This window comes from Wyeomyia smithii, chromosome 3 (genome assembly GCF_029784165.1).
Source record: "Wyeomyia smithii strain HCP4-BCI-WySm-NY-G18 chromosome 3, ASM2978416v1, whole genome shotgun sequence".
NCBI lineage: Eukaryota > Metazoa > Arthropoda > Insecta > Diptera > Culicidae > Wyeomyia > Wyeomyia smithii.
Genome location: NC_073696.1, coordinates 81,768,378 through 81,783,499, shown reverse-complemented (window position 1 = coordinate 81,783,499; position 15,122 = coordinate 81,768,378). Strand labels below are relative to the sequence as shown.

Here is a 15,122-nt window from a genome sequence, read left to right as displayed (position 1 = left end):
CAGCCGGTCAGACCATGGTGGTGGTGTTTCTGCTCGGGATACCAACAAACACACAGCCAGAGAGAAGCATAGAATGAGCAGTCCAGCCAACTGTGCGCCTCGAACAGGGTACTGCGACGGGAAGGAGGAATCTATGCTCCGTTTTGGGTGAGGGTTCTCACTACCGATGCAAACCGTGTTTGCTGTAACACGAACACAGTCAAAAATCCGGCAACGGAGGAAAAAATATCCTACAGCAGTTTAGTTGCTGTTTCACTCTCTGTCGGAGAGGAACGTCTTTTTTGTTTGCGCGCGGTTCGTTTCATCGTCGATGAAACACACACGTCAAGTAAGAGGAGATCTTTTCGAAGATTTCGAATGTGCGCAAAAAAACGGGAACGAAAATAAAAGAGCAGCAGCTTGCAAAAAGGCTGGATCGAAGGTTTGGCATGTAGAGTATAGAGAAAATTGTCAGCTTCTTGTTCGCTGGAGATTTCATTGAATAGACCTTTTGGTAGTGTACCCGAGAAAAAAGGACCCGCAGGGCCTTGGAGTAATCCCGTAGAACTCCTAGCTCGCACAAAAGGAGCGATTCAATTCAGCAAAAGCGAGAAAAGATTCAAATTACAACTTTTTTTTATGTAAAGGATCGAATCCAAAGAAAAGGGAACACAAAAGTGCGAACAAGTAGAAAAGAATTTCATCGATTCAAACAAGTTCGTGGAAATTGCTCAAGTGACAAGCGAAACAAATCAGGAAGGAGATTACGCGCATTAGTGAATCAAATGACCAAGCGAAGCAGTGAAAGGTGTGTGCGATAAAGCTCGCGAATTAAGGTGATAAGTCAGTGATTCGACATAAGTCCGTTCCAACACGCCGCGTTATGCAATAATCAGTTATAATAGTTTCGTTCTTACCGGACGCCCGTTGTGGACAGAGGAACAGAGCCAAGAAAAGCCGATGATGGAAAAGCTGCGACAAGTGGTGAAGGCGTGAAAATCCTGTTGTCGGCAGAAGAAAGTAATCTGCGACAAAAGTGGTGATCAAACTGTAGTGCAATTACAGCCTACCGAACACGCGGAAAACGTTATTACCAGCCGCCCGCTCGCGTTTGTGTGATAATTTGTGCAATTGGTGGGGCACAAAAGGTTTTGCATTAACTCTGGGATCCTTTTTGAACCGTGTAAGGTTTCCGACAAGTGTGCGTTTGTTTTTAACCGGCAGTGGGGGCACCGAGAAACCGCTTGAAACCGCCGGACCCCGATTGATGGATTGTATTCATGTTGAAGTTGAGGGTGGATAGCTGGGACGACTGCAAGCGGACGACGGTATGTTGATGGTTGATAAATACTTCGGAGTTTTCATTAGTGCTTTCATCCATTCATGTTTTTTTTTTCAATCGCATCGTTGAAGTTTCGGGAGGAGAAACGCGTAGTTGATTAACGGTAGCAGCGGCATAATAAGAAATTTAAATCCGTGTAAAATTGGTATGGTTGCAATTAATTGTTTATATTAATTTGTTACCAAACACACTGTTTGCTTGTGAATCGTTGATCACATGATATTAAAATATAATGGTTTCGTACTTGGCCAACATATTTTCCGGAATACTATAGTCTTAAAGGTTTTATAGAGTCAATCCATGTATGATTGCCCACTCGATCGGTAAACAAATCAAAAATGTAACAGAGGACGTTTATTTAAACTGTCAACTATTCCAAAAATGGTTAAGTACAAGTACAATATAAATTTTGAAACTGAACTTTTTTATCATATCTCAAAATCTAGTTAATTTATTGGAAGTTTTTTTTTCTGGCATCAATTTTGTTAGTATGATGTTAGTATTTTGTTAAGTTAATTTAAGATTACTATAATTTAAAAAATACCGGAATAAAAAACTAACATTCTACTTCTCGTGCAGGATAAAAGAACATGGAACTTACGTTCACTGTTTCGCACAAATGTTTTTGCGAAGCTCCTGTTTATCCAAAAACTTGCTGGAAATGATTATTCTGAGCATCCCGAATTTCAGGTTTTAGTAATAAAAAGTAACAAATCGATCAGTAACGAAAAAAGTGCCGCGAAAAAAATTGTGTGCGAGCGAAAGCAGGGAAATATATCTCTGATTGTTGGTGCTCAAAAAAGCAAAGGATTGAATCTGATCCAAAGTCCTTGAAGCATTAAATGTCGATCTATAATTTAACGCCATTACAAGGCTATGTTACGAACACCGCAAGGAACTATAGAAAAAGGAAATTCGCAAAAGCTTCAAGAGACATAAAGAAACAGTAATAAGAATAAAATTAGAAAAATACCAGGAGTTTATTGAGGAAAAATAAAGCAATATTATGTGACCAGATAATTTATGCATCGACATGCAAAATTTAGAGATGATCGGCTCAGTGGTAATTTAGTTACGATTATATTCGATGATGCATACAATTCTGGGTAGAATACGTCGAAAGTTTTTTTGTGAACATTTAACGTATAAGACGATTTAAGAGAAATTATGCTGAATATCACTAGCCGAGAAAGAGAGCATATACGAGATCGCTCTTTTTTGTCCTATTTTACTATTTATATTAAAGTAAATCTTCACTCGGCTAACCGAGAAGTTAAAACAAAATTACTTTTACTTTAGTTAAATTTAACGGTAAACTTCACAAATAGTGATGAGATGAATATAGGTGTTGAGATGAATATAGCAGCGGATCTCCAATATTGCAATAATTGTGTCAGCAGGAATCCATTACATTCTTTTAAATCGCTATAGAATTACTTTATGAAATGTTTGACTCGGAAAATTGTATCAAATATGATCGATATAAAATAATGTGAAGCGCACCTAAATTTTTCCACGTTCTTTGAATCGAAAGCATTATTTCAATGTTTTTAATAAACTTTTTTCTGTTCGAAAATTTGCTAATAGGGAAGGAGTCCCAGTTATGGCAATACCTAAAAAATGTACCAGTTATGGCATGAACCAGCTATGGCCTATGGAGTTTAAATGGTGTATTTCCATAACTGGTACCATTGCGCTTATGCGATATAACCATAACTGGTGCACTTGCCATAACTGGCTCACCTACCCTATATCAACATACCTTGTGATATTGTCTCATTCCATATTAGTGTGTAGGGAATTTGTTCCATTATTCGTCTCATTATTCCGATGTTCGCGGAGAATGTACGGATTAAAAAAACAGTTTTCCTCGAAATTATTGAAAAACTTAACAAAATACGCTATCTTGTTTTTATGAATCGACCAGTAATAAAAACAAAGATAACTTGGTGAAACTTGTCTGATATTTTTTAAAATAAGCTATTTTTTCCAAGGCTCCCAAGTTCATCTTACAACTTGCATTACTGCTCCAATGAATCTAAGTTCTTTTCCTAGTTGAGGTTGAGCAAAATCATCTCAAATGACCTGGAAATACTCAAAAATTCAATCGACCATTTTTGAATTGAATGAAACTTTGCACACGTATTCGGCTTAGAAAATTGAGCATTATTCACAGATGGAGAGATTTCTTAGACCCATGAGTTATTTTCTAAAAGGGCGTATGCATTTTGGCAAAGGTTTTATCTATAGCACGGTAGCTCAGTAACCTTTGGTTGTACAGGAAAACTGTCTGAGAATAAGTTGTAGAGAATTAATAATGCCTCATAAAAAATTTACAATGCGGAAATTTTTTTTTTGACAAAAATAAATGTTTAAATGTCAATTTAAAAATAAAAGAATTTTTTTTTATTTTTTTTGAGAAATTTGAAGTTATTACGCAACTTTAAAAAAGTCCAGGATGGAAAAATGAAAATCAAATTTTTTATCAGATATTGAACTTTTAAAAAAAAATATAATTCCAACATTTTTCAAAATTTTTGTATTCTAATGATTTTAAAAGATTCGGACAGTCATTTAAAATCAAAAAGCTCTTGGTAGTTGACATTCTAAATGCATCGACCCTCAAGTTATTTTGAATTTATTTACAAAATTTACAATTTTACGGAAAATACTCTTTTTCTAATTTGTCCTTGGTTCTTCAACAAAAACCATAAGTTAATTGAAATGTATGATCAATATTACACAATTCATTTTTTGACAGCAAGATGATTGGGCGAAAGAAAAGGGTTAACATGTTTCAAATGATATATTCATATATTAATTGAAAATTCATTTTCGGGTTTCATCATCATAAGAACATTTCTAATAACCTCAAATTAAAAAAAATTGAAAAAAACAATTTTTTTTTTAATTAAAATTTAATGTTTATCTTAAATTTTTCGGTCAAAAAATTTTTTTTCGCAGTGTATATTTTTATGAGGCATCATTAATACCCTACATCTCATTCTCAGACAGTTTTCTATTCAACCAAAGGATTCTGAGCTACCATGCTTTGAAAAAAAAAAACCTATGCCAAAATGCATACGTCCTTTTAGAAAATAAGTCATGGGTCTAAAAAATCTCTCTATCTGCGAAAAATGCTTAGTTTGTTGGGCCAAATACGTGTGCAAAATTTCATTCAAATCAAAAATGGTCAGTATTCGACAATAGGTGATTTCGCGCGATTTTGCTCAGTTTTTAGTTTAGTCTCAGCGTTCTATGCGGCTAATATATGGGCTGGAACGAACCCCCTAGTTCGGTAGTAGTAAACCATGTTTACTGCGTTTCAACGTTTCAAAATCATATTGAAGTTTACTCTACTTCCTCCTGGTTACACTGCAGCTCATCTGGATGAGAATTGCATATGACAATTCAACATTGCTAGTCTGAAAATTGCTCGTACATTAACAGTTTACTTTTGAGACTCAGTCTACAACGTCTGTTGATTAACTAGAGGATACTAACATTTTATTGCATGTATTGAAACTTGGTTGTGCTCCTTAAAAGGAAGATTCTTATTATAAGTTAGTCCTAATTGTTTTTAAACTTGATGAGATGAAAAAATAATGTACATTTTTTCAAATTGGTCCAAAAATACTTCCTTGTGGTGCACCAGTTTTGGCGGGCAATCTATCCGATTTACCATTCAGATAGTCATCTTGAGGAATGCAGTCGGAAACTTTGCATTCTTTGTGGTGTAAATAAGGAATCAGAATTTTGACACGTTTGTTTTATATCATTCAGGTTAAACAGTATCGATTTTTTTTCTTGATCTATAGCAGTAGCTCCAATAGAAAAGTCTTCGAGAGATTAAGTTGAATCACATTAGTTATTCTAAGTTACTGATAAGTAGTTAAATACCTATGGTTAAAATCTGAAAACTGAATTCGCATCAATATCACCGCCGTGGTAATAGAAGATTTTTTCTTAAAAGTTATAGGGGAGAAAGCACCAGCGGAGTAATATACTGTTAATTCCCTAAAATACTCACACCCAGTTTTTCGACAGCTCTCAATTCTTATATGAAAAAGTGCGCCATAAAAACTGAAATAATTGAAAAACTGGAAAATTGTCTGTGGTTTTGTCCAACAGGTTTGTATGAACTTTTATAGTTAACTGACCTGCAAATAATACAAAAAATAATATTTTTAATACTATGAATATGCAGTGAAAAATTCGGAATATTACACGTCAGGCACATGACTTTCTCATTTAAATTTCAGTTGCTTCTGACGTTAACCACGATTCTGTGTGAAAACTATGTGCAATATCATTTGAATTTGTGTGGAATACTATAGAATTTTCTATCATAAGCGGTTGGGCATAAATTTTGGCACTTTTTTCTAACTGTGTTTTTCATTACTTTCATCAGCTTTTGCCTAAAAATTATCAAAAGCACTTCTCACTTCGCGTGTTGATTTCTGTTGTGAGCATATTAGCCCTCCGCGTTGGTGTATATTAGCTTTTGTTGTGGAGCGTCACGGACTTGTTTAGTAGACATGGCAATTTTTATCAAAAATAACATTGAAATCGAGTATTTTGGAATAAGCTTCGTCATAAACATTTAATAGATCCAACAATCATTCTACACGTTCAAGGTCACATAAAAATTATTAGAAGCGATGTAAATTGCGTAAATGCTTAACTGGTGCGTTTTGTACAGTTCTCCCCTATAGATTATATTGGTTAGATTCTTCCCGTGTATCAAAATCAATGTTACTTTGGCATTTTTCCTACTTTTAGAGGGGTATGATAATTCAATACATTTGTTAAAAATCTGTCATCACAATATTGAACATCGTTGTTTTTTTAGTGTTTGTGGACGCAAAAGAACTATTACGTATTGTTTCCCGGTACACACTTTTCCGGTTTTCACTATATGCGACATAAAATAGTATGGAAATTCACAATGGCAAGCGCTTGTGCTCTTTTGTTCACATTAATGTCGAATGACGTTTCAGGTTTATTGTGAAATACATAAAATCTGTCAACAAGGTTGTGGATTTTATTTTCTGTGTTCACAGTAGTGTCGTCGTATCTTGCAGTGGAACTGAACAAGTCAGGAGAATGAATGGCAATTTAATGCACTCATTAACAAGATTGCAAACAAACGATATCATCTAAGTCTGTCGACATTCCAGTATTCAGCTAACACTAAGCCGGCTGACGGCGGTAGATGACGGATGGTTCTTGATGATGATGCTGTTGGATCGATAGAAGGTACACTGCAACTTCATGAGTAATAACACTGATGCTTCAACGCTTATCACGATGGGCTCATCTTGATTCTCACAAACTGGTCATTTTATTCACAAATATTAATAATCGCCCTTACATGTTTATCGTTGCTGAAAGAGGTCCTTTGAAGGTTGATCTCAACATGAGGTTCTCGTCTTCTCCAAGTTTGGGGAGTCATTCCCACTCTTCCCAGAATCTACCGTCGATGGTAATCAGTATCGAAATCAATTACCGTGTGCTGATGATGTTCGTCAACGGGTTGCAATTTGTCTCGTGAAGAACAACGAAAGTGTTGTAGAAGTTGAGAAAAACCAACGCGAACGCGAATGGCATCTGTCCTTTATGACACATGGTTGTGGTCATTGAACACGGAAAGAAGACAAATCAAAGTCGGATTCAATTCCGCGTACGGGAGAGCGTTCGCAAGCCGGCGACGGTACCTGGCTGGCTAAGCCTAGATCTGGGGCGAAGCACCGCTAAAAACAGGTTACTGACAGACGGTGTGGTAGGTAGGCCCATCAAACTGCTCGATCTACCACTGACTGTGAGGGCAGTTTGGTGGACTCAGTATCAGATTAAAGACAGCAAATTTGTTCACTGGTTGTGGCGCGATATAAGTTTTTAGAACGAAGTTCAATGTTTTATTAGTGAAGTGTGAGTGTAATTGTAAATGGTTACCAACAAAAAGTAAGCTATCATATCACTAACCCATGTAGATAAACTGTGCCTGTGTTTCTGCTATCTTTGAAAGATACAGCGACGATCGTCACACTGAACGCCCCTTTTTCACTGTGCCCAAACCAAACACAACGCAGCTAGGATTTTTATCAGTGTGAACATATTCACATGAAAGAGTGACACAGGCAACGGCTTTGTGTGCGGGAATTGATTCGACCCGTCAGCGCCCGAAACGTTTGCGATAAATAAACTCCCGATGTCGTAATTATTTCTAAAACACACAAAACAAAACGTAAAAAAAACGTCAACTTGTACGTGGCGTAGGAGTCATCGATAAATTTGCTGTTTGCCACCTAGTTTAAACCCACGACATTAGCGCACTGGTTGCTGGAATATTTCTGTCGATTGGGAATCGCTTTGGGCAAAAGCGGAAAACTATGCCAATTTACCTACAAATGTTTAATTTTCGTGACAACTGTTGCTGGCTGGACACGAATAATTTTTTTCAGTTTTAACTTTCAGCACGGCGCCTGTTACGCAAATTCGCAGCATCGGTGTCTGTTTTGGAATGCATGAGATTGTCGCTAAGCAGATTTCGTCTGAAATCTGCTTGGTCTGTACATATTTACAAATATTGTAGCTGCGCGTTAATCTAGGGACTACCCTTTTGCAGGATTTTCTCATTCCTTCAATCGTTCCCTGTAGAAAATCCCCTTTTCATGAATCAATTCATTTGTGTACCGACATCTACCTGCGCCTTTCCTGCTGTAGATTGTAATCCGCGATAGCAGCTAATCCTCATTTCTTGGGAGCACACCAGAACATTTCTTGAAGCTTGTCAGCTGATCCTGGGGACCAATCAGATAACAGCTATCGGCCGTAGCTGTTCCGGATGTGATCCTTAATGGTTACCAATCGCACAAACCTGCCGCCTTTTGTCAGTTTCAATTTGCTTATCCGAAACTATTTCGATATTTTTCCTCTAATGTAGGCTGTGTCGCCTCATGGACTAGTTTTCGGTACATTCGAAGATAGATTTTACCACAGTTAAAGCCATTGCTGAGCTTCGACAGTGCCACCGCGCGTACCCGTCATCGAGCAAGATCAATCTCGGTTGCTATTCCGGAGACAAACCAGGGGATGCTTGAATGAGTCGGAATGTCTCGCTCGTAAGGGCGAATTCGAAACCATTTCCAGTGAAATTTTACGGTTCACATTTCAAAGGCCTCGAGTGTAATCGGAGATTGTGCGAACCAATCGCTTCGCTATACGTGTTGGCTAGACTGCGAGTAGAGTAGTGCGGATGGTGTTTTCAGCAGACCGGATAGCTGCGTGTGTACATCGCATCAATTCAAGCACCACCCGAAACGGCGAGCGGGAGGTTTTTCTGATTCAAAGGTGTGTTGTCAAACGTTTGATGGAAAAATGTCGAAATTGGTGTTAGCTGCACATTTATCGTGAACTAAGCTAAACATTGAGTTAATTATATGTTTAAGGTTTTAATTAGTAAATTGGTAACATTTTGAATTATTGACACAACAAACATATTTCATTGCGCAGTTCTTGGTCTATAAAACATCATAAAAAGTAAACCCAATACGTAACAATGTAATCTTACGTAACAATGCGTTGTGTTAAAAATTCCAGCAGTGTTGTTTTTATTAATGTAAACTTTATATATTTTTTATTACTTTGGATTGTTTTAGAATATTATACATTACTGTATTTAGTTGTGCAGAAAATAAAAACTGGAATTCAATAAATAAAGATTACAGTGTCAAACACAGGTTTTGTTCTGCAATATCTGCTTACTACCTTGAAAAGTGTAGTAGCAACTTTGCCGTTTCCAAAATTGTTCTAAAATTTCTACATCAAAATTTATCTGCGGGTTGACTTTGATCACTTCGTTATTTTTATGAAACGACTCAAAAGAGTTCATAAACACAAAAAGCATTTGAGAGGCCATCCACATCCCATGTAAACAGTATATTTTGGCGTATGTTCGCCGAATATACATTTTTTTTTGAAAATACATAAACGATTGTCCACAGAGGTGGGAGAGGATCTAAAATCACCGAAATCTTATCCCCAAGATTGTCCAACAGTTTGAAGTTGCATGTTAAGTAACATCGTTTAAAAAGCAAAACTTTGAGCTTTTCAAGGTTTGAAATTGCTTTTTATTAAAAAAAAGTCACAAAAGCAACAGTTGAAAAACTTTACATTAATATTTTTTATTTTGAGCACTAATACGCGAACAAATTTCAAAAGCTTTACGTATTGCAGCTTGTTATTTTGTATATGTTTAAACCAAATGTTTGTATGCAGTGAAAATCGATTCCCTAGAAGTCATACATTGGCAACTTTTTTTTATCTCTAGTCATTACTCAGATGTATCGATTTATAAAAAAACTTGAGCCCATTTCAAATGTTGCAGAGAAAATTTTCGATAAATAAAATGCATCGAACGAACAAGCAGAGCCGGATTTGCGATTGTGGGGGTCGGGGCCCCAAAATAAAACAAAACTGCTTTTTTATCGTACGAGTTAAAAACATTTATTTGTTATTGAAAAGTTGCCAAAAATTTGTTAGAATTTTTTCTTACGAGAAAAATAAACTTATGAATTGATTAATCAACATTCAACTCCTCCAGTATTTCGTACTCCCAACTTAACAATGCTAAGTTTGACAGCCTTTCATTCTTCGTAGTGGTACGCAACCTATTTTTAGTCAGTTTCATCTTCGAAAAAGACCATTCCCCATTTTCGAGATCATTAGACTCAAATAAATGCGCAACGCAATTTCAGCATGCCAGATGTTTTTGAAAGATGTCTGCAGCTGCTCGAAAACCGGAATTTTTTTCTTGATATCGGAAAAAAACCTACCACAATTAGAAAACAAAAAAATCCACAGGCAAAAATTTGCACACAATTTGAGAAAGACTGCGCAAATATAAGGTGACCCAATATGACAATAATCTACAGAAACTAGGAAAAAACTACACACATCTGCAGGTCAATAAAACCTGCACACGAACTCTGAAAATCTGCATTTTGCAAAGCACATCTGGTATCCCTGATTCGGACAACGCTGGTTCGATTCAAATGGTGTGTTAATGTGTGTCATTCCAAGAGTATCCAAGGTGAACTCTTATGGATGTAGTTGTGATATTTGTGATATTAACGCTCGCGACAAAATAACACTGAAGGAAAGTTTCAGACTGAAATGGTTTGTTCAAATCTTTTTGCTGTAAATCGATCTTTTGTTTGAATCTCAATTTTAATGGAGAAAAAAACATTTTCTCGATTTGTGGGGGGCCCAAAAATGTGGGGACCCGGGGACCGCCCAATCCCCCCCTTAAATCCGGCACTGCGTACAAGTAATAATTAGAGCGTTTCCATGTGAGTTTATTTGTTTTTTTTTTTGCACTATGAGATCGAGGGTTGTCATGCAGTAGAATCACTTTTTCGTGCCACTGCTCGTATTGTGGCCGCTTCTCGCGAAGTGCACGACTTGATCGTATCAATCGAAGTCGGTACCATATCCAGTGATGATTTTGTTCGGTTTCAACAGCTCAAAATGAAATAAACCGATCTGGTCCCACCAAATACACAATATAACCTTCGCAGCGTGTATATTGGACCGAGCCGACGACGTAGAAGCATGACCTGGCAGACCTGGCCCATGATTTTCTTTTCTTAGAGTTGCTTTAATAAATACTTAGGGTTGCTGTAATAAATGTTCATCACCCGTCACGATGCGATGGAGAAAACCCTTACTTTTTTACTGCTGCAGTAGTTCTTCAAAGGCAAAAAAACTTACCGTCGCTTGGTTTGAAATCATAAGAAACTCAAGTTCCTGGCTCTTTTATTATTCTCAAAGCATGAAATCGCTTGTAAAGGGTTTGGCTGGTTACTCTAGATACCAAATCAAGCTGTTCCTGCGTTTGGCGCGGACCAACGGCACGGAATTACTTACAGCAGCATTTCCTTGAACTTATTTCAACTTTCGGTGCGCTTCAGCCGTCGTTTTGTTTGGATGAAATGAGAAAAGTATCACTTCTCGCAAATAACGATTATTTGACGCAAAATCAGAAATTTTTGCACGACTGAAAATCTATGACGCCACAATAAAATCACTAACATGTCACAGCGCTTTATTTGCCATATGTTCCAGCTTGGTTCCTCCCTTTTTTTCAAAGATTTACCAAATCTGCTAAGCAAAATTAAACTTATGCAACCGAGATCGGATATGGGAATCTGGGTCACCTCACTGGTGCAACAAAAGTTTTGATTTCTTACTATTTGAATGGTGTTATTTGAGAAATAGTATAGTGTTTATCAACGTGTATAATGTCGGTTTTAGAATTTAAAAGTTATATGAAACGTCGACATCTGGTGTCATTTCATTTTTTTTTGAATCGACTCTCTGGGACTTTTCGCCTTTTCAATTGCGGGAGCCGAATTTCGGAAAATTTGGAAATTCTCTTCTGAAATTGATCGCTGGTGTTTTCAAATAACTTGTATAATAATATGCACCATAAATAGGATCAAATTCATTCTATTTCTTTAGGATGGTGCATTTATTCTACACATGGTGGTGTAAAAATTGGAAAATATGAAAATAAACTCAAAAGATAACATTTTACTGAATATTACTAGAAAAATTCCTGAAAATAACATCATATAAACAATGCAACATAAACCATCAAGTCTTTTTTAGGTTGGCAATGTAGACTAGGAGAAAGCAAAGCCTTGGGTGCTACATTCCGATTCGGAACATGACCTTCTGTTTACTATACACAGACTTCGCAGCCAACTGTTGAGTGTACAGCACAATTGCGGGGCTAGCGCTACGATCCTACTGACACTAACAGTCTCTCCCGAGCCGAGACTCGAACCTACGACAACTGGCTTGTTAGGCCAGCATCGTACCTCGAAAGCAGCTGGGGAGGTAGACTAGGAGAAAATCCCCATCTAAAATCTCAAGATATTTCCTACAAAATGCTCAAAAAATCAATTAGCTCAACCAGATTTAAGATATCATAAATATTGTATTTTGAATTTCTATGTGTTATTGTCCAAACAACCAAAAGTGAAAAAAGGCTCGTCTCAGTACCGAATGTTGCATTATTCGTGCGCGAAACTCTTCAATTTCCGTATTTCTCATGTACGAAATGTTTTCCTAAAATTTGTAATGCCATTTGTACATGGTGTCACATGATGTGTAACTACAGATCGGACTCGATTATCTGTAAGCACGACCATCCGGAGTTTTAATTATCCGGGGCTTGATTATGCGGAGAGAAGAGCTCGGTTGTCCGGAGTCATATTTTTTCAATTTTATTGACATTTGCAACATTTGTCCATTTTGTGGATTCTATGTAGAAATGCCCACTTGGATCCAATATTTTACGATATATACCGTGGAATGGGGTAAAATTGATCAGTGGGGTGAAATTGATCACCTGGGAATTCGTGATAAAATATAATAATCAAAAGATACTGATCTCACAAAACTAGGCAATGTTTACGCGTCCTAAAATGCAACTTTTGAAAGATTCACAAACCTGTCAAAGTTAACCCTTGCATGCCCGGTGCAATTTAACATATTTTTGAAAACTTCTTCCAACTCAGTCAAAACACAATCAAATTTGATCGAACAAGTTTCTAAATAACAAAAAAAAAGTATTGAATTAACTTGAAGTAATCCTAGTTAGGGGTTAATTACGTTAAATTTGTAGAAGTGAGTAAAGTTTGATAAAAGCTCAAAAAATATAATTTTCAACAATGATTTTTCCATGCCATCAAAGTAATACTGAAGAATTCACAGAAAACTTCAAAGATTTCAATTTCAGAGCTAGTTTTAAAGCTTTTGCAACAAACCGAATTAAAATCGATCTAACAATAATGAGAGCAATTTAAGCAAACTGCAGCTCGTGAACCAAAACGAATAAACTTCAACCTGAAATATCTATTGTGCCGTGTCAAATAAATGTTGTGTGAACAAAAAAAAACCTGAAATATCGTTATTTTCGTTTCCAAACTACCTGTGATTGATATTTTTCAGTCCAGAAATCATCATTTATCGTAAACATGAAAAAAGCACATTTCCAATAGAATGTATGGATTTCAGGGGTGATCAATTTCACCCCGATTTATCTCATGTTACCTCATAGAATTCTCGAATTTATTTAATGAAGTAGACGACAGAAATTTCACCAATAGCCATAGAGTTTTTCTAGAGCACATGCCAGTACTTATTTTAAATATATACTATTTTGGGAAAAATGTACATGAAACTAATTAATTGGAAAATATTATAAAAATTGATCAATTTCACCCCGTTCCATGGTACTGCATTGTCAACTAACTTATGCATAGAGAAAATGGCACGATTTATTAGGTTCATCTTATTATGATCAAATTTTCAATATTTGTTCACCGTACCCGTCGCTTGGACGGGTTACTGCTTATTAAATCCCAGTCGCTTTTCCTTATTCGTAGCTGATTTTGTGGTCCCCGTGGTTCTGTGGTTAGCGATGTCGGTCGGCTAGCTCTCCCACACGGTTGTGATATCGGGTTCGATTCCCGATCGAACCGAGGATATTTTCGAGCTGGAAATTTTCTCGACTCAGCACTGGGGCACGGTGTATCGTTGTACTTATCCTACACATGCAAAACATGCCAAAAACAATATCGATAACGAATTCTCTCAACTAATCTAGTTGATCGAGACCGCTATTAGCCCCAAGGCTAAGCGTGCGATATTGTTTTTTTAGCTGATTGTGCCGCAACGGTTGAATAGTCACCAATAAGGTACTCTGTTAACTGGTTGCAATAAAGTTCATACGGAATTAAAAGTAGCTGCACCTTTCAAATTAAATCTGTGGCATATAAATAGTTACATGCAGACATCTCCGAGATAAATACATTGAAATTCTTGTTTTTTATCATATATGCCAACATCTACAAACAGTTATTGAACCATTTTAATTTTTATGTCGGCACATTTATCGAATATGCACAATATTTTTTATGAGCAAAGTTTTTCACAAGCTAAAAAATGAAAAATTTAATTCAATTAACGGCTCGATTATCCGGAGTGAAATATTTTTGAATGCTCCGCATAATCGAGTCCGATCTGTATTGAATTCTCAGCAATTTTTCTAGTGGTATTCAGTAAAAAAACCTAAATTAATCCACCTAGCGGTCAGACCAAGCCTTTCTCATTCGTACTTATTATTTGTTAAAATAGATTTACACGACACACTTCATTTCAGAGAAAAAGTACTCCTTGATAATATTTGCTGGATTTATTTATCACTCTAAAATAACAAATCATTGGTAGCAGTGAAACCATACCTAACATTTAAAACATAATCTTCAAAATCTTCAATGAACATACATTACCACATGCGAATAACATGAAATAAATATGTTTCAAATATATGACGCAATTTTTTTTTAATCGTGCTATAATCGAAACGTCACTGTACTCATATATAGGTTGGACTCGATTATATGTAGGCTCGATATATCATTCGTTAAAATATAATTTTTGATTTGATTGTTTATAGTAAGATTTTTTTTTCTATATCGAAAATGACTTGCTTTTCACAACTTTTGAACCACGTGTACAATCATAATAATTCGTCAGTTAACCCTTAACTAGCCCGTTCATCTAAAATCAGTATTGTTCAAATCGGTTGCGTAGTTTCTTAGATAATGAAGTTTCGTGATTTTCACATTTGATTCATTACAGACGAAGTTTAAGTCCGATTACAGTAAAATTTAATAGGGTGTTATGAGGAACCTTTCATTTGACACTAATTTTGTGAAAATCGGTT

At 36.3% G+C, this 15,122-nt stretch overlaps 1 protein-coding gene across 2 annotated transcripts in view; it reads left to right on the top strand.

Moving 5' to 3' along the window:
- The first annotated feature begins 259 nt into the window (after nucleotides 1-259).
- LOC129731914 (developmental protein eyes absent) overlaps nucleotides 260-15,122 on the top strand; it is an 86,194-nt gene continuing 71,331 nt past the window's right edge. For both annotated transcript variants that reach the window (XM_055692292.1, XM_055692291.1), the window contains exon 1: nucleotides 260-1,307. In XM_055692292.1, coding sequence (XP_055548267.1) covers nucleotides 1,260-1,307 — 48 coding nt within the window. In that variant the 5' untranslated portion in view covers nucleotides 260-1,259. The remainder of the gene's footprint in view (nucleotides 1,308-15,122) is intronic.